The sequence below is a fragment of the Lissotriton vulgaris genome, chromosome 3_1 (genome assembly GCF_964263255.1).
Source record: "Lissotriton vulgaris chromosome 3_1, aLisVul1.2, whole genome shotgun sequence".
NCBI classification, from domain to species: Eukaryota; Metazoa; Chordata; class Amphibia; order Caudata; family Salamandridae; genus Lissotriton; species Lissotriton vulgaris.
Genome location: NC_141689.1, coordinates 1738260889 through 1738288667, shown reverse-complemented (window position 1 = coordinate 1738288667; position 27779 = coordinate 1738260889). Strand labels below are relative to the sequence as shown.

The window sequence follows — 27779 nt, the reverse complement described above, 5'->3', positions numbered from 1 at the left end:
GCAGGGTCCTCTTGATCCAGAAGTGTTCTAAAAGTCTGGGTTTTAGGCCCAATACTATTACCACTTTTGGCCTTTTACATTTTTGTGGTTTACAAGTTCCTGCCTTGCCTGGACTTGGCTTCAGACACATTCCAGGGGGTGGAAACAGCATTGTGAGAGGACTGGCACAGCCCTATTCAGGTGCAGGTGACAGCTCCTTCCACCACTCTAGCTCAGGAAGGCCCATCGGCCTGGTGATGGGTCATCAGCATATGCAGGTCACACCTCAAGTCCCTTTGTGTGACTGTCAAGAGTGAATGCACAAACCTATCCCTGTTAGTCTAAACCAGATATTGATTCCACAGGCAGACAGTGGCACAGGAGGGGTAAACAAGAAAATGCCAACTTTCTAAAAGTGGCATTTTTAAACACACAATTTAAAAATCACTTTTACTAAAAGGTGTGTTTTTTAAATTCTGAGCTCAAAGAGACCAAACTCCAAATCTCTAGCTTTTCCTAATTGAAAGTTAAACATGTAAAATGTTACAAGGCAACTCCAATGACAATCTATGTGAGAGCCAGACCTTGCAATAGTGCAGCACAAAAAACACATTTTGCAGTATTTCACTATCAGGACATGTAAAACACATCAGTACAAGTCCTACCTTTCCTATACACTGCAACCTGCCCATGGTTGTACCTTGGCTTACCGGAGGGGTGCCTTACATGTGATAAAAGAAAAGGTTAGGGCCTGGCAAGTGGGTGCATTTGCCAGGTTGACATGGCAGTTTAAAACTGCACTCACAGACACTGGATTGGCAGGCCTGAAACACGTTTACAGGTCTACTCATGTGGGTGGCACAACCAGTAGCTGCAGGTCCACTAGTAGCATTTGATTTACAGGCCAAAGGCATACATAGTTTGTTTTAACTAGGGACTTCCCAGTAAATTAAATATGCCAATCAGGGATAACCAGTCAGAATCACAATTTAAACAGGGACCACTTGCTCTTTAGCATTGATCTGTAGTGGTAAAGTGCCAAGAGTATCTTAACCAGCAAAAATGAAGTCCAGTCCACAGTCAAAAATACAGGAAGTAGAGGCAAAAAGGATGGGGAAACCACGCCAATGATGCCAGGTCTAACAGTGTAATTTTTTTCACACAAGGTCCCAGAAATGTGAGCTGGTGAGCTTGAATCAGGTTTGGCGTGCCCTAGCATGATTTTCTAATGTGTAAGGGTGTGGGAAGTTGCAATCAGAGGGCTGCTTGAGTAGATTTGCTGCTGCTCAAGTAGATTTTCTACTCGAGTGGCAGCAAAATCAACTTGAATGGCCACATGCTGGTGCACACTGCGTGGTGCGGTTCACACTGATTTTTCAGTGCTGCTCATGCTAAATTGCACCGTGAGCAGTGTGGCGTGCATATTTTCTGCCTGCTGGTGGAACTCTGTGGGTCTTGCAGAGTTTTTATGTAAATATGAAACTCTGCAAGTTCTGCCTATCCCTAGACATAACCCACATAGAGAAGGAGACTTGCTGTTTGGAGTGTATTGGATTGTTTGGGCTAACCCCTAACATAGGAGGATTAATGATAGATAACATTTGGAAGCTGTGGTCTTTAGGCAGCAAGGTGTTGAACAAATGTTGTGTTATTTCTTCTTTCACCGTGACCTGCTTGACAGTATGTGGCATCCTGCCGGAATCCTGAAGTGGGATTTTGGCCGATTGTGTCTCTCACTTGTGTAATGAAACTGGCAAGAGTGAAGAAGAGGGGTACACATTTAGTGGTGAGTTCCATGAGGAAAAGGTTAAAGTGTGAGAGCTGGCAGGTGGAGCCATATTAGAAGGTGAATGGATGGAAGAATTGGAGAGGGAACAAGAATTACAGAAGGTGATTGACGTGATGTCCTCTGGCTGGTCAAAGGTCTGTGGACACAATCGGGTATTGAGGAGCTACTGGGAGGTGAGAAAAGAGTTAACCATGAGAGACAGACTTTTCTTAAGAGGTAGGAAGTTGATTCCCTGGTTGTGTTGAGAGATTGCATCATTTCATTAGCACACAAGAGTCACCTCTGAGTTTTGAATACCAAGATGAGAATTCGGGCTGATTTCTGGTGGCCAGGTGTGGATATGATGGTTGAGAGGAAGTTAACCGAGTACACTGAGTGGCTGGAAAGTGATAATATGTTGAAATGTAGAATAGAACCCATGGTTGTCAGAAAACTACCTGTTGTAGACTGGGAGGAGATTTCCTTAGATATTTTGGGTCCGATTCACCTCACGTGTGTTGATAATTAATTATTTGATAAGCTCCATGGATGTTTACTCAAGGTGGCCATAAGTGGTGATTGTGACGTCGGTTTAATTACATTTGGTAAATTAGTTCTTGATGTCTTTATTTGATCAGGAAAAGTATACCTCGGTTTTCTTTACAAATAATGGGGTTCAGTTAACTTCAAAAGAGATGGAGAATTTCCTTCATGAAAGGGGCATAATGCATAAGAAATCCGTATTATATCATTCAGAATGTAATGGAATTATTAAGAGGTTTAATAGATTTCTAGAGGAAGCCATATAGTGCTCAACGGTAAATGGCAAATTGTGGAAGGATAAAGTGAGTGGTAAGGTGAAGGTGTAGATACTCATCCCTCATTCCACCGCCGGCGTAACGTCCTTTGAGTTATTTATAGGGAGGAGTGCCTATTGTTCAATGTGCCCAAGTTGTATGGGATAAAATAAATACTATGGAATGGGACAGAAGGTGAGGGATAATATAGGCTGGGGGATAAATGGATAAGATTAAAGAGGAATATGGTAACCATAACAGGATGAAAGCGACAAGCGTGAAGGTGGGTGATTGGTTTAAGGTCAGACTTCCTGGTGGGGGGTCAGGAGGATCTAGATTTAGTAAACCCATGAGAGTGATTAAACTGTTCAGGAATGCTGTTAAAATGGATGATGGTGCTATACCCTGTGGAAAATCACATTGAATGTGTGGACATGAAACAAGGGAAGGATTCAACGACCCGAGAGAGAGTGGCTGTCAACGATGGTTTGAGGAGTTGTTCTAGGTCTGCAGATATTCCAGCTCACCTGAAAGACTTTGCAATTAATTAATCTGGTAGTGAAATTACTGTGTATTTGGTGCAAAAAATTGTAATAAATACTGTTCTCTAGCGGTGAAGTATAGCATATAATTAATGTATAGTTTGTATAGTTGTGTTGTTAAGAGGGGAAGGTGTGTGGTATCCTGCTGTAATCCTGCAGTGGGATTCCATGCATGCGCAAGGACAGCATTCTTTTCTTGGGACCTTGTGGCCCATCAACCACAGAAATGTTGGAACAAGTGCTCCTGCAAAAGACATTGGTGCAGGAAAAGTAAATTTTGCCAAAGTCACTCAGTAAAAAATGAGAGGCACATTTTGAGTGTCTGGTACCTAAAGTTGTATAGCAGTTCCTAAGAAAATTCATGGACATGGAACAAATGCAAGAACAATATCTGATTGACAGCGGATTGAAGGGGTGATTGTGAGACAATTACCTGAGAGGCGGGGAAGTGCGCCAGCCACCGTTCTATGTGCGTTGCATACCATCCAGGGACCAGACATCTTTTTTGAAGAGTGTGTAAGTCGGAGGGAGGTCCGGATCCTGCAGCGATGACCTCATAGAAGCTAAACTTTAAAGCAGTCGGGTCCTGGTGAGCGCGCTGGTGCTGCAAAGGGAAAGAGCTGTCAATAAGCACATTCATTTTCTCTTGATTCCACATGAGCAACATTTACAAAAAAATCGATGTTTAGTCTATTTCAGGAACTAGCAAAAGTGAGTCTTGTTGCGAACTCTTCTGTGTGACAGTCAGTGCTCTAATTGCATCGGCAAGGCTTTTATTTTTCAAATGTCACAACACAGATGCCACAGATGAGCAGTCTCTAGATGATTCCAAGAAACTCTGTAGTTTTCAAGTTCTTTACACCAAAGATTTCAAAACCAATTCATCTCTACTTAGTGTACAGATTTGTATATATGCAAATAGGTTTATGCATTTGGACAAAATGCATAGTCAAACCTTTGCTGACTAAAGAGAAACAAACTTTGTGTGTCAATGACCCGAAGAACAGAATGGATAACTTCTGGTCAACTCTAGCTGCAGTCCCTTCAACATAACTAAGCATTATAGCCCTCTACTAAAGGCATTAGTAGTTGTTAAAGGCTGCAGACATGAGTTAATGATCCAATCCAAAGGTGAGAGCCCATAACTAGGGCCACTGGAATTATGCAGTAGGGAAGAACCAAAATATGCATCAGGGTTGACTTCATTATCAACAGAAAGGCAACCACAACTTTGGCAAAGGGTCTTCCACTGCACGGCAACACACATCACCGCATTTTTAGCAACGTTTGATCTGTTTCAGCTAGAAGCAATTTTTTTGTTCTAAAATCTCAGATAATGGATTGTGTGGCGATGCTGCAAATCCATAATAGTGAGGAAAATGCTACAGCTGCAAAATCACATACTTCTAGTGGCCCTGACCATAAAGAAGGTGAGGGCCTTTAAGAGTTGGTATAGCCCTACATTAGGGCCAGGTCACATACTTTTTGTTGATTGAGCAAGTGGTCTTCCAGACATTTTGCTTAATACAGGGGCATACTTCCCATCAGTAACATCAAATATTAGCCCACTCTTGCAATGGCACATATTCAAATGACTGCTTTTAAGGAATAAAATGTGGGTATGCCCTCACGCAACTCAGGGCCATATTCTCAAGGAGCTATCACGAGTTATCGGCAACTTAACATAGCCAAACTTAAGATAAACTTACCACCCCATTCACAAGCTGGTGCAAACAGCCCATATCACCAGTTTTCCGGCGATAGCAGCCGCAAAAAACATCGCCAAGGATGACCCCGGCAACTATTGCTAATGAGATGCAGAGTAGGCGTTCCCGAGCAAAAAGCTGCAACAACACCACACCCCAACATTCTCAACGACCAGACAGATCGGCGATAAGATCAAAAAACATGTGATAAGGCGCGTTAGCACCAGGAAACTCACACCTGCTCCAACCTGGTGCAAAGTCGGACTACAACATGCACCACAAAAGAGAGCCCAGCCCAGAGCCACACCTGAAAAACAACAGATGCCAAGGAGCCACAGAACATGCATCCCGGAGCCCCAAGAGGGCAACAACACCCACCGCCTTCACCCCCAGGACTCCACCTCCCCCCCCGGGCCCCACTCCGGGCACCCCCACCCACCCCCTGACAAAGACACTGCACATCAACTGCACGAAAACATGAACGAAAGAACCCGCCTGATGTCGCACAATTGCAACAAACCACATACATGTGAGCACTGAAATCCTGATTCATACATTCACCATTGAAAGACCAAACAACCCCTGTCACGTCGGACTGTACCATGCACGAATGCTGCATCTGTTGGGATCCCTGCCAATTGTAGTGTTACAAATCAGTTTCCGTCTGAGTTTCCGTCTTGCCTACGTCACCTGCGTCCAGCCCTGGTTCCACTGTCGATCATGCACATTCGAGTGCCCCATGGAGGTCTGTCTATCCAACGCAACGGTAGCTGAATTGGATTATGACCTGACAGTGCGCCCCCTGTTGGCCCCATGAACAGGAGTGTCACTGGGATAGCCGTGCATGGGATGCCCTGATCTTTGGCATATGTGCTGGCAGTTGGCATGGAAAATTGCACAACTCCTCGTGTGCAGTGAGCACATCGAGGTGCTACCATATTGGGCTGTTTTGCGGATTGGGAAAACGGCATGTAATGAGCACATCTGCCCGGACCAGTTAATGGATTGGCTCACCCTGGTGTTCCTTGAACCCGACAACAACTTCTATTGAAACACATTGCACATGAGGCCACACTGGCAATCATGGATGAGTAACTACGTTCCCGCAGCCACATCGGATTGTCACCCACAGCACAGGTCCCAACACCTTGTTGCGTTGTGGGGAATGTTTACGTATCCCACCACAACAGAGGACATGTCTGCCTTCGTCTGGACTCTGAATGCATGTGCGGGGAACTACGTGTGTGTACACGCACCTGTGCAAGGTAATGCAGTTCCCTGGTCGGAGCAGCACAGCATCGTTTGGCAACATTACAGATTTGAACACCCGGCTGGGTGGAGAGTACACACATGGCAATGTCGCATGGCATGTGACCTTGTCAGACTCTTTCGCCTGATCACTGTCAGCAGAGCAGACAGTCTGGCAGTCAGGTGGCAGGGCACTCTGCAGACCCCATGACCTGTAAGTTGTGCCTCCTCACACGGGGCAATGGGCAGACGCCAAACAACACATGATTTATCCAGCAAGGCAAGGTGGGCTGAGACCGTTGCCATCCGTAATGATTGGTGTTCAGCTCTGCCTCCCCATTTCCTGCACCTCGAAAGGTTCACATGCTGCATGCAAGTGCCTTAAGTAGGTCCCTGCATACTGTGGCTGTTGCCTTGTCCGTACTGACACACACATGCCAATAAAGTATACTCAACTTCACTGGTGTCTAACTGTGATGAGTGTTAATTAGGTGGACCACTCATGTGCCAAAATGAGCATTGTCACTACACAGGTAGGGTCTGACTGACGCATGTACAATGGGGAAGGGTCCCTTTTGACAGCTCCACCTCTGTGAGCCAGACATTGTTTTGGGATACTTGCTGGCAGACCAGTGCACTTACGTGTCTTCAGCAATGTGAATATGGTGTCCAACCTCTGACCATGTTGAACAATTTCATTAAACACAACAGAATGTGTCCACTCAGATGTGTGTGAGCAGGTATTCAACATGATGTTCTGTTGTCACATGTGATGTAGGACATCACTCCTGGCCTGCTACCGATGTGGTTATTCCTACACACAGCCCTATTCAATACATGGACGTGTGCCTAAGTTGGGGGGTTGTGAGATAGCTGTTGATGTGCAATGGGGACACAGCTAGTACCCATCTTCACAGTCATCCGATTGGCCATGTGTCCCAGATGTAAACATGCGCATAAATGTCATTCACCAGGGGGTACCTTCTTGTGCAATCATTGTCCCTACATACAGCCATGCTTTCATACATGAGTGAACATATTCATGACACCTCTGTGTGACTTCAATGTTTTATTCACATTCTAGTGAATGACGGAGCAGGAGCTGTACATGGTCATCCAAGCCCACATAACATGGGAGCCCAGTGGTGGGCCAACCAGAGTCCTTTGGAGATTGAAAAGTGACTGGGAAGAGGGAGAGTATAGTCAGCAGATCGATTGCTGTGTAATTGTCAAGCAGTGTAGATGTGGCAGTCCATGTCGGAGGTCGGTTGGATGTCGCAGAGTATTCCGGGGGACAGTGGGAGGTGTTGTCCCAGGGCATGATGCATGGGGCTGAACCAGGCCGGAACTGGCCATCTGAATGTGATGGATGCTACTACCTCCTTCCTCACTTACTAATTCCCATCCACAACTTACTCCTCTGATACTTCTTCGGTGTCCGGTGTGTCCGGTGTGTGTGGCGGGGAAATGGCTGCATCACTGGGTGCGGCGGACACATCAGGGTGCGAAGGTGATGGGGTTGCATCACTGGGTGCCACTGACATATAAGGGGTCGGAGAAGTGTGTGTCGAAGTTCCCGCTGCAGTTGTCTGGGACTGGCTCAGTGAAAGCAATGGCAAGATGATGAACTGCAGGGCATGGAAGGTCCCAGCTACATCTCACTGGTGTTCAGCTGTGGCAGCCATACTTCCAGCCTGCATCTGTTCCATGGTCTCCATTGTCCTCTGCATCTGTGCCAACTCTGTCCTGTCATCGCTGGTGCCTGTCTGACTCGACAGTTCCTGTATCCGAGTAATGGCCCCAGCGAGCTCAGCCAGGGATTGTCAGTGAGCATGGTGCGGACAGGGGGTGTCTGTAAGGGACTGTACGTTGTCCCTGATGGGGCTCTGACACCCACGCTGGCTTCAAGTTTGGCTGCCACGAACTTGAAACCCACCACAGCTGATCTGCCAACTCCACCTGGCAACACAACACACAGCATTGGAATTCGATGTATTGTTCGTGGGGAGCCTGGGAGACAGCCGTGGTGGTGTGTGTTTCATGCTGTGTGGTCTGTGCAGGTGGTGAGGTCACCTCGAGGCAGCTGGCCTGCCCTGCTCCTGTGGGTGGGATGCGCAGGCTGTTCATTATCCGTTTGAGGGTGTCTTTGACATATGTGCAGGTTGTCCACTTCATCATACTACTGCATTAGAACAAGTCCACCCTATCCATATAGAAAAATGGTCCATAAAGGGTCCGCAGATTTAGATACGCAAAATTGAGCTCACCAACATGCGACAAGTAGGCCACTTCATCATGACTGATGGGATTTGTGGTCTGCTCTGCAGTAAGTGTTGATTGTCCCTCTGCAATGTTAAGAGGAGATGCAGGTTAACAGAGTTTCCCCTGTATGTTGACACTTTGCAGATGTTTACATACAGTCCGCATAACAATGCACATTGTGACTGTTTTGGTGGAGCTGGCTATTTGATGGCAGACAGTGGGATGTTCGACTACATGACAGATGTGTTCAGCAAAACAGAAAGGTCCATAGATACCCAAGTTTGTACAACGCTTATATAAGCTCCTTTTATAAGTGGTTGGAGACACACTCGAAGCTCTGGACCTCTTGAGCTTCATAAAAGAAGACAGGTTTGAGAAAAGAAGAGTGTGTACTCCAAAAGAAATCAACAAGTACTTGTTTGGATTAATATCCGTTCTTTAAGGTTGTCATACAAGACCAGAACTCTTTTAGATTGCAGTGCGACATCTTTATTATTTGATGATAAAACATGGACAGCCGACACGTCTTTCGCCCCCTATTGGCGATTTGCGCCGGGGCTTCCTCAAGGCTATTTTCACATATACAGCATATATTATTTCACGCCTGGTTCCAAATTGACAAGTTCCAAAATATCAGAGTTTAAATACTCAGGGAGCAGAGTTCTTCTGTGCCCACGAGGACCGCGGCCAGGAGGCAGCCCAGCACCGCCTGCATCTTTTCGGGGGTCGAGGGGACGGCAGCACCGCCGTGTGCGCTGCCCGTGTGATGGGTGTCTGCTGCGATGGATGTCTGCTGCCCGTGTGATGGGTGTCTGCTGCGATGGATGTCCGCTGCCCGTGTGATGGGAGTCCGCTGCCCGTGTGATGGATGTCTGCTGCGATGGATGTCTGCTGCCCGTGTGATGGATGTTTGGTGCACGTGTGTCGTCTGCACAGCGCCCGGGTGCGCTCCACCCATGACCCATATGTGCACATAGTGGACGGGGGCCTACTTGGTGTTCCTATGCGTGCTGCAGTGTGCCAAGGGTGTCAGGGACATGTTCCAGAATCATTGTGGTTGTGCAGTGTGCGACACATGATTGTGCATGTGTGCCATTGTGCCCATCTGCCCCAGTCCCCCAGTCCCTAATAGTTACTCACCCTGTTGCTGTTGGGTCAGGTCATTTTGCGATGTGGTGTCCATGCCACCAACTCCTGTGACCGTCTCCACACTGATGACTGTGGCCACCATTTGCTCCAGCTCCTCCAGCTCCTCCTGTGGAGCAGGAGGCCCACCTCCAGTCGCTCTTGCTGCCTTCCTGTTGGCGGCGAGCTTCTACTTGGTTTGGCTGTGCAATTCATGCCAGCGCCCTTGACCTCCTCCGTTGACCTACTTGACACTACGGCTGCATTGACTTTTGTGACAATGGACTGCCATATTTCCGTTTGGGTTGCCAGTGCCGCAGTGAAGGTGATTAACAGTTGTTGATAGTGTTCTATCACCTCCGTGACGATGTTCCTGTCTTCCTGAACACTGAACCCCGTCTTCCTCTTCTCCTTGCTCTTTCCCGGACACAGGGTTCCTGGCAGATCCTCTGTGGGGCTTGTGGAGTTTAGCTTGTCCTCTGTACTCGGTCCAGGTGCATCCATGGTGTTACGCAGTTGAATGGGTTTTGGTGGATTTTTTTTTGCTTTTATAGTGCATTTATCCACCAGATGTGTGGGTTTTGCAGGCCTGTAGCTGGTTTTTGCTGATTTCTGTATCGCGATTGGCCTCATCGCAGATTTTTTTTGTGTTCGCGTTATGCATTTTTGCGGCGTGACGTTGATTTGAATGCGGACATTTGACGCGTTATCTGGTGACTACCGCATGGTAGCGTTGTGTTGTGAACAATTGGTTAACACAACGTAAGTTTCCCGCAATAGACTGTGATGTTGAGGGTTTCGTTAAGTAACTTTTGCAATGGTTATCACACGTTCTTGAGAATATACCCCTCAGTGTATCATTTTGTCCATGCACATGTTCCATATTTCTAAAGAATGCCATCAGGCAAAGAAGCCACAGCCCGGAAATTTAGAGTGGTCTTCCGGACGCATACTCCCTGCCAGTGTCTGGAATGATAGGCATGGGTGACTCCAGCAGACAAAATCAACAATGACCCCACACTCAAGTAGAAAGCTTGCTTTGCAGCAGGTTTTCTGTGATTTTTTATTTCAGGAAAAACCTCTGTGTGGATCTATTTCTGAAAACAGAAAAAAAATTGGGAGCGGGCCTGAATAAAATGCTTGCCCAATTGTCATTCAGTTTTGATGTAATCGTTTCTTCTGCACTGCCATATGCATTTTGACCAAAACTGGGGATTTCTGAAGGCAATATGTGGTTCTTCAATGGAAGGTGCCTGAGATGAGAGCCAGGCTCACAAGCCAAGCGCACCAGCCAACAGAACATAAACAACACTCAGACAGGGTCCTAAATGACACTCTTAATGTTTTCAAAATGGAAAAGTGGTGATTTGAAGTCAAAAAGTACACTTCAGGGCAACCAATTATTTGTTGACCTCATTATTTCCATAAATGAGTAAGACTTTTATTATGATTTTTAATGAAAAATATTCCAGAAGAACAAACAGTTTGACACTTGATTAAAGCAAAAAAAATAAAATAAATAAGCCTCAAGAGTAATCAATAAAATGTCATTGTATTGTTTTCTTTTATGGAGCGCTCACACGTTCCCATCTGGTCACTGTGATTTGCTGTGCCATTTGTGTTACTAAGTGAAATAATCCTTTATTTTAGTGGGGTCCAGCACATTGGGGCAAAGGGGATAGTCCTGCAAGAAAGTCTAAGGGGAGAATTCAGTGCCTCTTGTTGAGGGGGGCTCGGTATAAGTAAGAGCTGGTAAGCTGCAGAAGGCTTACCTGAACACTGTTATTTTCAGGTTATTCTTGAAGGAGGCCATACTGAGCAAAGCTGCCAGTTGTGCTTTCTACGAGTTCCACTAGTGTCAATGGGGTAACCCAAACAAAATGTCCAAGGACCTGGGTGTCAATATGATACAAAAAACATTGGTCCTAGATCAATATCTCAACAATTAATAATAATAATTAATTTCTTTGTAGCTATACATTTAGAGCATACAGAAACTTAGCTCGTGGTTACAAAAAACTGTTGTGCTTTGATTAACTTATCGGTTGATTTTCATGGTTGAAATTACTTGGCATGGAGGCAGTTTTTGAGCTACTGAATATGAATGTTGAGGGTAGGGGGTAGGCCGGTCCCCCTTCTGTTGCTTATTGCTCTATTTGGGTGTTAAATTGGTACCAATGAGAAGAAATCTTTTGCCCAGTCATGGTTAACGTGTGTAAAAACGACAATATAATAAGGAAGTAATACTGTCACAAAATGTATTGCATTGTTCTATACAATTTGCCTTTTTCTACTGCATAAGGTAGTTTCCCGTGGTATATCAGCCCTTGGGTGACCCAGCCTAGAAGCATTGTATAAAGAATTTTCAATTCAATCTTTTTTTCACTGGGAGTCATTGGAGGGATTACAGAGCCGGCGTGAATCTACTAGGTGGCTGTTATTCCTCTGCAATTAATGAACTGATTGTAGAGGGGGTGGCTGCATAGAAATTGTTATTATTGGAAAAGCAGGATGGTACTCATGCCCTCAAAATAGTCTTCCAATGGTTGGTTTGGAGTTGTGGAATTACACTACCAGGGTGCATCTATAGGCAACAGGCTAGATCTGTGTGGAGTATGACCTTAAAGTGTTTTACATTTTCCACAGGAAGTAGGACATCTCCCAGTTTTTTGGGTATTTCATAGTATGTTTCAATTAAATATTGGTATCATGCTAGGGGTTGCATTTATGCATAGAAGATAAAACAGAAATTTGATGAGGTGCCTCAAATATTTCTGCTTAACAATGATAACTTGGTTCACAGTACTTCTTGAAATGAGTGACAGATATGCAAGAATTCTGAGAATTCTGGGCATCCAGGAACTCCAAGGGATATCTGCTGTGGCATGCTTTTATGAAGTAGCACTGGCATGATACAGATTCCAAGACACCCATGGTATGTGGCACAAGAGTAGTCCATGAGCAAGTACACCAGGGAAGGGCGGGAGCATGCCACAGACATGATGCGTGCAGTGCAGAGACACGGGCACTCTGTCAGGAGAAAGGACTAGAGTCTCAGAAAGTCTGCAGGCGCGGTGGTGGCTGGACCTGGGAGATAGCGGTGAAGTGCACACATTCAGCAACCAAAAAATGAAAAGAGAGTGACCTATTCTGCATAACAAGACTTTTACTTAGGAGGAAGGCACAGGTTACAAAGGAGCAAACAACACTTTAATTAGATATCAGGCTTCTCCAACGAGTAGCTCATGACCCACTGGTGGCACTCCAACCAGTCTCCTGTGTGCAACCCAGTGAACTATATAAAAAACTTTATCTGATGGAATTAATATATGTATATCATGACTGAAAAGTGTGTATTTGAGAAAATATATGTGTATTTTCATGACTCAAAACTGTGGATCTCTGGAAAAAAAATGGTTTATTTTCCTTAATATATTTAAAGCTGATATTTTAGTGATAAATCATGCAGGTTTGTGAGGCTTATTACTCATATCATCACTTAGGTACCAGGGCATTGCAGGTAAGGCTGTTATACATGATGCATGTACAGACATTCTAAGTCTCTAAAGCTATTTTTACATTACTGCTGACAATCCTGCCTGAAGCTCTGAAGTGATCTCTGCTGCTAATCTTGCCTGTGGTTGCCAGTAAGGTGATCTTGTATGATTTGCTCACCATTAAAACACTAATGATATTAGTAGCTCGGGATTATTTTCATTGACTTTAAGTAGCTCTTACTACAAAAAGGTTGGAGAACTCTGAGAAAGATTAACAGAAATGAAAGTAATACTCAGAGAGTAAAAAGGCTTCAACCACTAAATTAAAACACTCTCAGACTGCCAGGAAACGCCCTCTTTACAACACCTTTCTGAGATTCATGAAGGGACTAAATATACAATTAGGGAAGTGATTTAAGATAGAAAAAGTATTGGGTAACCATTTTGTTACAATAATTTCTAATCTTCAACCATCGTTGGAATAGATACTTACATTTATCTAACTTTTCAATCTAGAAATATGGATTTAGACAAGCAACAAACTGGCAACACCCAACAATAAAAAGTGATATAGTTCATATAAAATAACAGAATCTCCATGTAAATATCAATGACAATGCATAATTGTAACATACAAGATTCTAGGCTAAGGATATACTTAGCAAAATCAACAAACGAGGTAACACAATATTTACAGCACATTTTGCTAAGCAAACTACTCATTTAACTTTTGTTGGTCATACAGCAAAGGATACAATGATCTGGTAATTGCAATATTGAACATATTACCACTTGGGAGCAGGGCAGTCTCAACACCATTATAGGCCCTGAAGCAAAGCAGTGCAATGGGCCCTGCCGACACAACCACTCACAGGAATAAAAATGTTTGATAGAATATTAGAGTTAAATTCTGGTCTGCATGGGGCCCCTATGCTTGTGGGGCCCCCAAACAACTGCCCAAGGTGCCCATTCATTAAGACGGCATTGCTTGAGAGGTAACAATGTGATTAATTTTGCCCATCTTTACCAGCAAACTTCACTACTGCAAAAATGACTCATGTTAATACTAGTGCCACTGCAGGGCCTTCTATTGTTATTCACTGGTAGGAGCTGCACTGAGAGGCCAAATTTGTGAGTGGTGCTAACCAAAATATGTAAGTGCACTATTGAAGCATACTAAATAAAAGCAAATTATATTCTTTGACTACTTGTACTCAACCAAGAAAAAGCATTGTAAGAAAATCCTGTTGTAGTGCTTAAATTAGGAGTACGGACTAATTAATCAAGACAAAGATTACAATTGTTCCTCGGACCCCGAATGCAACTACATGTGCTGTGATCACTTGAAGGGGTAGGCTGTAAGAACTCATAACAAGCGTTTCATACATTATTGAGCAACAAGTATGGGTAAATGGAAATATTGCCTACCTGATACCACGAGTATGCGCGCTCTGATGGGTCAATAAGAATAGTAATGACTTTTGCCTTTGGGACCAATGCGGCAGCTCGCTTTGGAGCTTCCTCTGAATGGAAATAGGTGGCGCTCTTTTCAAACAGGAAGTTACTGCTTGTATTCGCAGGGGTCGGAAAAAAATCCATGTACCTAAGGAGTGAGAATTACATCTGAATATCAGAAACGCGTGCTAACAGGTAAATACTTTCAAAGAGCATCTTTTTGCATATTTTTTATTTTTAGAAGATAAAATACAATAAATCAAGAGCATTTTCCAAATGTTTTACTGTGCACCCCAGAAGTAACTTTTTGCGAGTCATCCAAGGCAGTCTGGTTGTGCACCAGTGGAGGAGCTGGCTGCAGCCAATCTTAGTCTATATGACTTGTGCTTTGTTTTCTCCCTTCTGCATTCTAGACCAGCAAAGGGGCATATCAGCAACAACCGGTGATAATTATCCTAGCGCTAAGTGCGCTTAGAGATAATTATCTCTAAGTGCACTTAGAGCTAGGATAATTATCGCCGGCTACTATATTCTATCGCAGAGACAGCGTTCTATCAGCAACACTTATCTCCAAAGTGATAGAAATCCAAGCTTTAGCTGCGAAACTGTGCGATTATCATTGGAAATCCAGCGATAATCGCACTGTGACAGGCGATACCTTGCTGATAGGGCAGGGTGGACTTAGCCAAAATATCCACCTCCCATTGGATATTATGGTTAAGTCAGCTTTGATGTAGGCGTAATGAAACCTGCGCTAAGCGCGGTTAGCCCTACTTTTAACATTGTTGATTGGAGTAATGTCGGTTAGCGACATTCTCCATGGAAGTTTGGCAAGGTACGCCCACTTTGCATCTCATTAGAGATGCAAAGCTGGGTGTTGGTGGAAAGGGCGCTAAGGCAAGGATTCACACGATAGTGTGACCTTGCTGATAAGGCAATATAATTATCGCCGCTTTTCACCCAAAAAAGGACGCAAAGGCGGTGATAATTGTTTTACGACGCCTTGATGATATGCCCCAAATTTGGTTGCTGCACTGAGCTGTGTGAAAATTTAGTAATTTTGACACACAGCGCTTATTCCATGTTCAAATTGATTTCATGCCAGGTGAAGTCACACATCGTTGAACCTGGCACAAGACTGTGCTTAGTGCTGATTACATGCCATGCCATCTGTGCCAACATATAATAGATCCCAACCAATAAATACAAGAATTGTGAGTGAGCTGCAAAATCACAAAAATAATTTTACATAAATCCTGAATGTCAAACCTAGAAAATTGCAGTCACCCAGGAGTTAGTGATGGAATCCATCAATGACTATCAATAAAGGAATTCATGTCTCGTCTCTCTGTGAACTCTGATGTTAGGGTCGTGGACTGAATAGTAGTGGCAACCTTTAAAAGTGCACCTTTTCCCAGAGTGAACCTCTGCATCAGTTACAGTGTCTTGGATTGGAATCCAATAGAGAGAAACTAACTCCAAATGACATTTGGAGCCCTGTTACATAATAGGTGATGTATTTCAAAGTGTAAGACTTGGTGGAAAATAAACAGATAACACGAGACTGAAAATACCCAGTGATAAAAACTGCTCTTGGTTAAGATTGGAGCACCCTGCCATGTTCCTGGCTGCCCAGAATTTAATTGTTGGCTTAGGATCAAGGCTCAGGTTCGTCTACTGCTAGCAGTATGACAGATTTTGGTAGTATAATGACAGCAGTGGAGATAAGAATGCTTCACAGAAATAATTCAGCCTCTTTATGATCTTTTTGGTGATAGGAGAACCGGATGTTTCTAGATCACAACCAGGCATATACAGACTGTTTTTGTAGTCCTTATCTGCCAGTATATTTCCAGTTGGCATAACAAAATATTGATTGGCATTGATAGTTTTATTTCTAGGTCAGCAGATAGTCATGATCTTTTGATTTGACTATAAATAAAAACAATATATTTACATCTGATGCTTATTTATATGGGGTCTCACCCATCCCTGTTCATCAATTTGTCTGTTATTGTGTTATTCACACGTTTCTTCCTCTAACAATATATTGCATGCGACGGAAGGTCAACCCACTTCAGTGAATGGCTAACTTATGAGTGAGCCTTTCACACGCAAATACTTCCCTTCAGGGCCCAGTACTAATATGTTAATATATTCTTTTTCAAACCAATAAAGTTTGTTTTAGCTATGTTTTGTTATGACTTACAATGGTTCAGTTGCATCTGCAACAAAAAGTTTAGCAAAAATCATGACAAAACAATAAGACATTGACCATGTCAAAAAAATGGCAACCAATGCAAGATAACATTGGCTTTGTCAATGCTTGCTTTTTCATAGTAGATGCGACAGTGTTAGGCAATTTAGCTTTGGGTTTAGTATCAGTGATCAGATATCCAATCGCGAGACACATTGTAGTGTCTCGCGATTAAGGTTCTTACGGTGACCCCTAATATCAATAACAGAGACACCAAATCTGTCTTTTCTACCACCTATGTCTTTTTGTTAGTCAATGACACCGGACACCCAAAATCATCATGGCTGCATTCACTTGCTCTTTGTCAGTTGGTGCTCAAAGTAAACTACTGATGGATATTTCATCTTAAAACCTGTTTCAGATCAGTTTCGGGAATACAAATATCTCGACACTGGTTGACAGTCTCTAACTAAATAAAAAACTCAAACATTGGCAAAGCCAATAAGATTCTCAATGAAACCCATTGGCTTTGTTTATGAGGGTACGTGCAAGACAAGTGGCCATTTTAGAATTGGTCTCTTCAAGTAAAAGAAAGAAAGTTAATTAAATAAAAGTTGGTCTTCATGTGTGTGTTTTTTGTACTGACACACTGGAGGCCAATTTGTTTATTTGTATTACTTTTATATACCATGCAAAGATGATGGGTACATATAGAAAATTGTTTGTGTAGCTGCTGCACAGAGACACCCTTTAGCAGTGTAGAGCTGCTGGATCCGTAGAAAAATTATTTTGAATACAGAAGCGGATTTGGGTAGGAAACATAGGAGGTTGGGAGGGGGGGTGAAAAAGGGAACAAACTGGTAATATTATGCAACTTTCAGGCCTATGCATAAAAGGCAAAATAAATAGATAAAAAATAAATGTGGTAAAGGAGAAGATGACCAGGAAAGCGTAACCCACACAAATAAAAAGTAGGCACTTCAAGCCACCTGTGGAAGAATACAAATCAACCTATCCGAAACATGGTAAAGAAGAAAAGCTTTAAAGGTGGGACAAATACGAGAATAGGGAGCAGAGCAATAATGCAAAGAACACGGAACTGAGAGAAGAAAGCCACTCAATCAAGAGAAAGGGGCTGACCCAAAGCCCACTCAATGTGTACAGCACGGTAGACAAGTCTTCGACAAAAAATGGCTGATGCTGTCTTTAGGTCAAGACTTAAGAAGACTGACTATATATGATATGAGAGTATAACTAAGTTAAATAATTGCAGCAGCATAAAGACTTTCCTTCTTTTCATGTTTTCCTATTGCTCTGCCTTTGCCTCTGCATCTGTAGTGCTGGGAGTTACGTAATAGCTACAGTTTTGTTCACTGTGTGTGGGTGCCTGGGAACCACAGAATAAATGGCAGGATGCTATCTGGGAGAAACATAATTATTCATAGTAGAAAAAAGGAAAGCGCGTGAGCAGGAGGTGGTAGCAGCCGTCCAGGATTAAGGAGGAGCACAGGTGCAGTGCAACATCACACGATGCCTGTTATCTCTCACATGAAGCCTGGTGAGGACGCGATCCACACACCCACTTCCGATTTACAAAGCAAGAGGACACAAACAGCTTGCTCAATAGATTGTATGCCGCCAACAGCTGATAGTCTGACGTTGCACTACTTTTAAACAGTAGTGGTCGGAGGTGGGAGCGCTTGAATTTGGCGATGCAGTGCGCGGAACGAAATTCGTTTTTTATTTATTTATATGTTTCCTTACCTGCATTTGGCCATATTCCATAGTTTACTACCCCCCAACCTGCCTCCCCCCGCCCCACGTCATGGCCCGGCAACACTCCGACCACCGACCGCTACTGCTTTTAAACCTAAATTGAATTAATTCGCAATTTCTGTAAAACTGCATTTATTTAAAGGATGAGTTCCCTGTTAGGTTTTATGATTCATGAAATTAATTCTCTTATATATTTTAAAGTATAGGAATATTAGCTTTATAGAAAAACTCATAGACATAGCATTTTATTTTGAGTTTGGTGGACAGATTACTCCATCACAAACATGGTGAATGCCCCTTCCATCTTATTACTAGTGCATTATAGTCTATAACTTAAAGCCTTTTAACATGGGAGACGGGATATCAGACACTTTTTGACAGAGAATCCCCATCGCCAAACTCTAAATAAGGCCAATAGTACCGACATGTCTACCATGTCTTACTGGCCTGTAATATATACACATTTGTCGGACTGGCTCACTAGTAACAGGCCTTGAGGTTAAGGGTTTGGCAGCTCTAGCACACCATCAACCCATAGGTGAGATCAGTCTTGCATTGTTGTGTTCATGCTATGTATTAGTGACTGTACCTTTTGAAAAATCTTCCTCTGCGTAGGACACATGTGTCTTTATGGAATGCAGAAATATCACAGGGTAGATTAATTAACACTAAGGGTTAGATTTACTAACCTTTCCTGCAACACAGCAAGGCAACTTGCCACGATGTGTTGTGTGAAAGGGAGTGAGCAGAAATATGCCATATCTACTAACATGTGGCAAACATCTGCTGTCTCATAGCACTAGTGAGTGCTTAATTTGTAAAAGAATGAGTGCAGGTGCCTAAAATCCCTCGGCTGTTCCAATTAAATTTTGGATAGCCGAATACCAAGGCTGAGCACTCTTAAATACACTTCATGCCATCTAACTCACTACCAAATACCCCCTTTATCTCACTTGTGTGGACTCCTGCTTTCTACCTATGCCACTATTTTTCCTTCTTCCTGCGTCTTTCTGCTTTGTGTGTTTTTCCCTCTTGTATTTCGCCAAATGGCTGATGCCCCCAAAAATGAGAGCTGGCGACACCTTCCAACAAAAACGGGCTCAAATTAAGGACTAGTGCTGCTGCATTTCAGGCAGTGAACTGGTGCCAATATTACCAGCAGGATTGCTTTAGTGCAGGACGGGAACAATCCTTACAGGCATATTTCTCTTTCTACATGTGCTGCAGAATGCAGCATACATAGAAAGAGGACGTATTGAGGAGAAATGAAGATATTCCTCCTTGCTACTGCAGTCTTGGATAGGTGCACCATTTTAGTGGACACCCAGGTTTACTGCCTGAGGTAAATCTGGATTTGTATCAAAATCCATGGGTGGATGCACAGGATCGTCCTTGCTCCACCCATGGAACACCTCCCAGACACAAAGTAACTCAAAGCAATGCTATGTGCTGCCTTGAGTTACTTTTTTCTATTTTTAATCAAGCAAATCCATGCAAATTGGGTTTTGTGGGGCTTAGCAAATCCAGACATGCATTTTGTGTCAGGGCTGCGTTAGTTTATTTGTGCCTTTGCGCTGGTGCAAAGTCACGCAAAGTGATGCAAACCTGTTGAAAGTCTTAATAAAATATTTACATCCAGCACAAAATCTTTTTTGTGCTGGAAAGTAGCCCTAACATTAACGCAAATGACACCTTCCTCTGCTTTGCATTACTTTGCATGAAGGGTTGTCCCGTGGGTGGTTAATTGGTGTTCCCGGACTACCACCCATGACTTTGGAGGCAAAACCCTAAAATTGATTGACAGGGCATTTTGGAAAAAAACTCATGCCTCTTGAGGCAGACATTAAGAAGAAGAAATGTTTTAATTTCTCCTAACTTTCATCACTGCTATTGATATTTTCCTCCGGTGCTGAATTCTTTGAAAGTCCATTGTTCATGACGAGCTGGGCTCGGCATCAGCGTGCGAGGAGGCTACGCCATGACGAGCCCAGCTCGTCATGAGTGTGGAAGGGGTTAAAGTTAGTCCGTGCATTATGATGCAAAGATGTTTGCGTGGCAGAACGAACACTAGCGCTAGGGAACAGAGCAGTATCATCAAATGACAGTAGATATGGCTCTGAGATGCTTTCTACTCCTTGTACAGAGCAGTGCAACAACTTTGCTGCCCTAGCAATCTTCCCTCACTTTCCCCCAGATTCATCAAAGTAACGTTTTGCGAGTCCTTATTAGCGAATTTTATAGGATTCGCTATTAAAGACTCGCAAAACGGGATGCATGTAGAAACCGCAATATTTAATGCGATTTCTACTGCTTCCTTATCTGCGATTCGCTAATTGCTAATCGCAAATAAGGAATGGCTTTAATTATTTGCGATTAGCAATTAGCGAATCGCAAATAAGGAAGCAATTTCAAGGGTGCCAGGGTGTCCAAAGGACACCCTGTAGCACCCCTGAAATGGTATTGTACACTGGTGTTGCGCACACACATGTCCAAAGGACATGTGTGTGTGTAACATACAACTTAGAAAAATGCACTGAAGTGCATTTTTCTAAGTTTTTGCTATTTACCACGTAGTTAGACTTCGCAGTAAATAGCGGCCCCAGATTGCGAATTCGCAATTTTAAAATGGTTCATGAATTGCATTTAAGGAATCTCAAATTGAGATTCCTTAAATGCAATTAATCGCAATTTAGCGATTTTTAGAATTGCGATTTTTGCATTTGGGATAATGAATCCCAAATGCAAAAATAGCGCTCGCAAAGGGCCAGATTCTCAGAATCTGGCCCTTTGCGAGCCGATTTCGGCTTGAAGAATCTACCTGTTAGTGACGTCTATCGTTGTCCATAACTTATTTATAGCCACTTTTTTTATTGTGTGTTTACCAGCGGCTCATGCACTGGACAGTGGCGTAGGAAGGGGGTGCGGTGGGTGCCAGCTGCCCTGGGTGTCATCGCTGAGGGGGGTGACAAAATGGCAAAAATATGTGTTTTAAACACATATTTTTGCCATTTTGTCAAGACGGGGGTGACAAGAAATTTTCCGCACCGGGTACCACCTGACCTTGCTACGCCACTGGCACTGGAGAAGCACAAACAGCGAGAAACAAGCAGAGTTTATTCAAAGATAAGGTGGTTCTTAAGCTGGGGGAGGGGTGCATAAGAGCTTATCTAGCCACTAGAACCATCAATTATGGCCACATACGATAGCGAGGTACACAAAAACGGCATTTTTTCCCAAAGCACTGCAAATCCTCACAGTAGCCCTACACCTAATAAACTTTTCATATCACCCCATTGCCGAGCAGCAATGATGACGTTCTCCAAAGCGGCTTGGCGGCAACAGCCCGTACGCCTCACAGGTGCGCGCCCCTTGGCACGCCGCACGCGCACATGTTGGCATCTCGCGCAGTCCTCTATGGAAACGCAGATGTTCTCCAGTCATCAAAAAGAGTGCCATGGCGCAGCTTGTGCCGCGCGCTCTGCGCGGGAATCATTCACGCTATAACATTGCTCTACTGGGAAGCTCTTGGATAAATGTTACGCTTGGAGCCAGCGGGCAGGTTTTGAACATGAGCCATGGCAGGATTTTTCCAGAGCTTAAAAGAGTGATAACGCGGGCAAAAACACCGAAAGCTTCTGACAGAACAATAATAATTATTAGCAAAGTCCTGTCATTATTTTGATGCGCGGGACCCCGCATGGGGAGTGCGCGACCGAGAGCCCCGTGAAAGCGGATTAATTTCCTGTTCATTGTGAAGGACGGATTTGAGTGCAAAAAAAAAACCCGTCAGGCAATTATGTGAATGTCATGAGCACATCTGTAATTGCTCTGCCGAGGTTTGGGATGTGCTAATGGTGCAGGCATCTTTCTGTTTTTCTTCTTACCAGTCGATTCCCTTGTGGTAGTTGTTTCCGTTGAAGAACTGCACTTCTTCAAAGGTCCTTGGGCTGGGGACGTTGCTGGCGATGGAGGGGTGCATGAGGAGGAACAGATACAGCGCCGTGGTGCCTAAAGCCAAGAAACAAAAGGACGTTTACCAGTGTGCGTCAAAGCCGTTTTTTTCCAAACCAGCACAGTGTTTCTACAGTGACATTAAACTTAATAATAAATAGATTTTATTATAAGGAAAAATATGTCAATGCGTTTTATATTGTCCCCGGCTGTAGGGGATGGAATAAACATGTAGTTGCAGATTGGATCTGTCTCAGTATTTAACAGATGCCAGGAGTGCACTGTTTGTCTTCAAATTCATTTACAATTTCAATTACAATAAAAACAGAATCCTAGTCCCACAGTGTAGTGACTTACAGCCAGATTCATCAATCTCCCGTTTTGCGAGGCCCTAATAGCGAATTATAGCCATTCGCTATTAAGGACTCGCAAAACGGGATTCATGTAGGATTAGCAAAATTTATTGCGATTCCTACTGATTCCTTATTTGCGATTAGCAAATTGCTAATGGCAAATAAGGAAAAACTCCCCATTCATTCCTATGGGCCAAAAGGCCCATAGGAATGAATGGGGAGTATTCCTTATTTGCGATTAGCAATTTGCTAATCGCAAATAAGATTGCGATTTGAAGGGTGCCAGGGGTGTCCAAAGGACACCCTGTAGCACCCCTCAAATGCACATTTGAACAGGTGTTGCGCACACACATGTCCAGAGGACATGTGTGTGTGTAACATGCAAAAGTAAAAAATGCACAAAAGTGCTTTTTACTCGTTTTTCACAATTTACCACGAAGTCAGATTTCGTGGTAAATTGCGACCAAATATTGCGAATTCGCAATTTCAATTAGGGTGATGAATTGCATTTAAGGAATCTCTATTAGAGATTCCTTAAATCCAATTCCTCGCAAATATGCGATTTCGCAAATAGCGATTTTTGCATTTGGGATGATGAATCCCAAATGCAAAAATCGCACTCGCAAACGGCCAGATTCTCAGAATCTGGCCCTTTGCGAGCGCAATTCCGGTTGATGAATATGGCTGTTAATTCCCAACTTGTTCTTTCTCCTCAAACACTTTACTCGTGAAAAAAGTCACTTGCGCGTTTATTCTCGCCTTCTTTCACATGGAACTGAATTTCCAGCACACCACTAGGGGCTTATTTACAAGCCCATTGCGCCGCCGGTGCCTCACTTTTTCGCAGTGTGCCTGCCCATATTTACAAGGTCACATAAAGCCACCCTGTGTAGCTTTTCATATCCTTGTAAGTATGGCCCCCTTTCACGCATTACTCTGCTTGAAAGGGGCATATGGGTGTTGCTGTGGGTGTTCTCGCACAACAACCATGGAACCCAACACATTCCCAGATTTTCGAGGTATTGTCATCCTGGGAATGCATCAAGATTCCTGTGCATCTCCAAGGGAGGCAAAAGGGAGGTGTAACGAGGAGAAATACCTTTCTTTCTCCCTGTTTTTCCTTTTTCTATGTGCGCTGCATTAATATGTGTTGGAAAATGTGTGTATTTTAAGACAAACTGCACCGAAGAGATAAACAGAAAATCATGAGCTGCCACTGATAGAACACTGGGGCTTTCAGGATCAAAATAATTCTTGGACACATGAACCACAAATTTTCGAGATCAATGCTTACTTTCATGATATTCTAAGTGACAGATACATCATATAAAGCTAGGGGAATAACGTTTGATTTCCGACCTTACCATTGTATATATTTGCAATTAGGAAAACGTTATTCACTCTTGACAGTTAATATACAATATGCAAGCTATTCATTTATACTAAAGTTTAAGTGCCACTTTGAAAACAGACATGCATTACCAAGGGCTGCATTGACAACCAAGAGCTTGCAATTTTTATATTGTGGCTGAGTATGGGAAGCAAGTCTCAGTCCACGGGTCCCAAGACGCCAAAAACCTGGGAGTTTATAACAGGTCAACTCAAGTTTCTTAAAGTGGGTGTTTATCACCCTTGTGGGTGTCCCCACCTTCACACACCAATCCGCCAATGTGGACAGATTTGTTCACAGAGAAGATACACCATACTGCCAGGATTTTCCCTATCAGCAATCCCATGTTTAATGCTAATTCACAATCTGTGACTAATGATTGTGGGCTTGGTCCCGTAAATGTAGGCCTTTGCCATCTAAGTAAATCTTAGGTGTGCATGGCTATGTAATTTGGACCAAGGGAAATGGAGGACTCTTCCCCTAACTATTCCTCCTGTTTGAAAGAAGAGCTAGCAATCCCATGAATCAAGTAAGAAGTAATCAGGCAGAGTACATAAAGAGGTAGCGATGGTCAATGGGAAGAGGCACAGAATATATGTTGGCACAGAAGAGAAAATAAGAGAACGATTCCCCAGGTTCTGCAGAGATCATGTTTCTGGATCAAGGGCAGCACAGGGATTAGAGAAAATTGCAATTTTTATATCAAACATCCAGTCCTGACCTAACAAGACAAACAAGACAGGACCACCAGATTTAGGAAGTAAGACATTTGGGACATCTGGACAAGCTCGGAAGGATTCAGCAGTCACGCTGAGTAGACAGGTTACAGTCAGAATACAATGTAGCTGATATTCTTGTTCCAGTGGGAATTCAAGGTAGGTCCACTGGGGAACTGCAGCGTCTACAGGATGTTGAAAGAAGTCTATATCATGGATATTTCTTTTTATAGAGCCTTTCACATTAGTTCACCATGACATATGGTTGGGAGTGAAGCAGTTCAGCATCAATTGTAGGTGAAGCTGGTGATTCCAGATATGAATTGAGGTTCTATGTGCTGGGTTGCCGGGACATATTTCCTGCACAGTTGACAGTAATAGTTACTGGTATCGGCAGCAGCTTTCTGTTACTGGTGCTCAGGGACTAAGGTCCATGCGTGTGAAGTAGGTGGATGTTCATAAACGTTTCCAAGATAGTCATACAGACAAGAAACTGCCCTTTGAGACTATAGTGTGCACATTGGAGTGGAGGGTAGTATACATATGCTCTTTTAAACTCATTCCACCATTGACTAATTTGAGCCAGTGATATCCGATGCTGGCCACTGGAACTTAATTGCCAACAGAGGCACTTATGACAGTCTGCCATGTGGTGGCCCAGTTTGTCTAATTTAGAGATGAGCACAACAAGAGGTATTTTTTTCAATAGACATTAAACCAGTCTAATACCTGCTGCCCAAGTCATTCTTATAGCTTTGGAATAGTCTGAATTTCTAGATTTGTATGGGTGCCATGGTTAGTAGTTGTGTTGGTAGAGTTATTGGCTGCACTGGCAGGTATAGTAGGTGATGTAATCTGTACTGCCCCCCTGATGAGGGCCCGGGCCCTTTACAAATTAAGCACTACATCCAGCAAAACTTTTGAAATAAGAAATGGTTTCATAGCAAATGGAATGTCTGATCTGATTGATCTTATCTTACTCAAATATGGAGAGGGCAATAGTTGGGTGTGCAGGACTCATATTATCATAAATTGGGTAGGGATCATAATAGATTTCTGTATTACAGGCATAGATTGGAAACAGAAGTGAGGTGAGCCCTATAAGTATGTATTCGAGCTGCATGAGACTCATGGACTGTCCTCAATGGCAGGAGGATTAGAAAGAGCTGAGATCACCAAGAACCTCTCAAAGTGGAAACACTATATAATTGAATTCATTTACAACTGAAGTGAAGTCAGAGGGAGTCATTTGAGCATTATGTTCTGCTGCCCTGGGTGTTCACAGCAGTTAAAGTCTCCTGCTGGTGGTGTGTAGCGTGTTCACTTGTACACAATACTGATTCACAGTCCTACTGAGTTTAAAATGCAAAAAGACAACAGTAGATAGTGTCAGCATGCCAACCATTGGGATTGATTTAGCCTAAGTCATTAGTACATACCAAGTGCTAATGCTGCAGTAATCAGTGCTTTAGATGGAATTATCATGTGCTAAGTGACTTTTGCCAGCCTTATGTGACTGAAGCCATAGGCAAGGAGAATAACACGTTTATGGCAGTTAGCTCATGATAATGAACACAGAAAATGTATTATTGTGATTAGCGTGTGATCACAGGGAGTAACGGGGGAAGGGCGAGTCGTAGAACTCCTACTGAGGCTGTAATTTTAAAAAGATGTGCCTTGGTGCCTAATGTGCTTGCTAAGTCATGCCTTTTGCCAGTCGGAGCAGGGTGATATTATTCTGGGTACATGGAGTGAACTGCAGCAGATAACCTGGTGAGAACCAGATTCTGATTCGCTGGGGAAGCACTGTCACATCACATACAAGGACTTCGGAAAAACATATCTTTTCTTTCAGTTATGGCCTGATTTAGAGATTTTAGAGTTTGGTGGATGGGTTACTCTGTAAAATGGTGACCGATGTCCCATCCACTGTATTACAAGTACATTATATCCGATGGTATATGTAATATAGCGGCAGCAAAATCCATCATGTCTGTGATGGAATAACCCGTCCATCGAACTCTAAATTCCTGAGTTGAAACGTAAACTTAGTTTTGAACTAACCAATTATCCAAAACAGCCTGAAAATTAGAATGCATGTTTTATTATTAATTGGGCGCAGAAGGCAGTAACATGGAAAGTTCTTTGGTATAATTAGCCAACAGGAAGTAAGATGTTTATTTCCTTGAATTCAGTGAAGTGGAGATTAGCAATTATAACGTAATAAAGTGATATTATCATTTAGAAAATGTCCTATAGTGCCCAAAATTGGTCTGATACAGAAATAGATTACATCTATAAATGGTGTGAAATGTTTTATCCATAGTATGTGGAAGCAGATAGCTAGGAAGACCAGCCATTTTCTGCATCTTCATCTGCCAAAAGACAAAAGAATGAGCAATAGCATTCACTATCTAACAGTGGTTATCAGCAAGCACTGGAACGCTGATACCGGCTCACCAATTCCATCGCACACAGACCAAATGAGGTCTGTTTACTTGTAAGGCAGCCAAGCAGAGTTGATGTAAGAACTTGCTGTATCAGCAATGTTGAATGTCCTTCCATACAGCAAATAGAAGCGGTCTCTCCATTTACACATTTGCATTGGGTTCAGTTAAGTGAATCAGAATATCTGTGCCCAGCCTTCACCTCCCTCTGCCGTTTTTTGATCTAGACAGGTCTGGGCTGTTTTCACAAAGTTTTGTTTTTCATACAGAATCTGCCCTTTATTTAGTTCACACCGTAGTGGACTTTAGCACATATTGCTCTCTATTTTATAAACTCTATCACAGTTTCCCATTCTCCCATCTTTAGGGTATAGTGATGATGAAACTTAGAGGTGGATGTCTCAGAGGAAAGGGTAATGTGAGCTGATTTGGTTGGTTTCTGATATAATCTCCCCTCCAGGTGTGTGGACAAAATATCGAAAACACAAATATCGTGGGACAGAATAATGTGTCAAAAATATCCAGGACAAGACTATTGTGAAGGTCATTTCATATGGGTAAGTAGAGTTT

At 43.3% G+C, this 27779-nt stretch overlaps 1 protein-coding gene across 1 annotated transcript in view; it reads right to left on the bottom strand.

Moving 5' to 3' along the window:
* Window positions 1–27779, bottom strand: part of LOC147728380 (N-heparan sulfate sulfotransferase 4) — a 1294254-nt gene that overhangs the window by 164293 nt on the left and 1102182 nt on the right. The window contains exons 9-11 of the mRNA XM_086963276.1: window positions 22237–22360; window positions 14353–14527; window positions 3520–3690 (exon numbers count right to left, since the gene is read on the bottom strand). Coding sequence (XP_086819402.1) covers window positions 3520–3690; window positions 14353–14527; window positions 22237–22360 — 470 coding nt within the window. The remainder of the gene's footprint in view (window positions 1–3519; window positions 3691–14352; window positions 14528–22236; window positions 22361–27779) is intronic.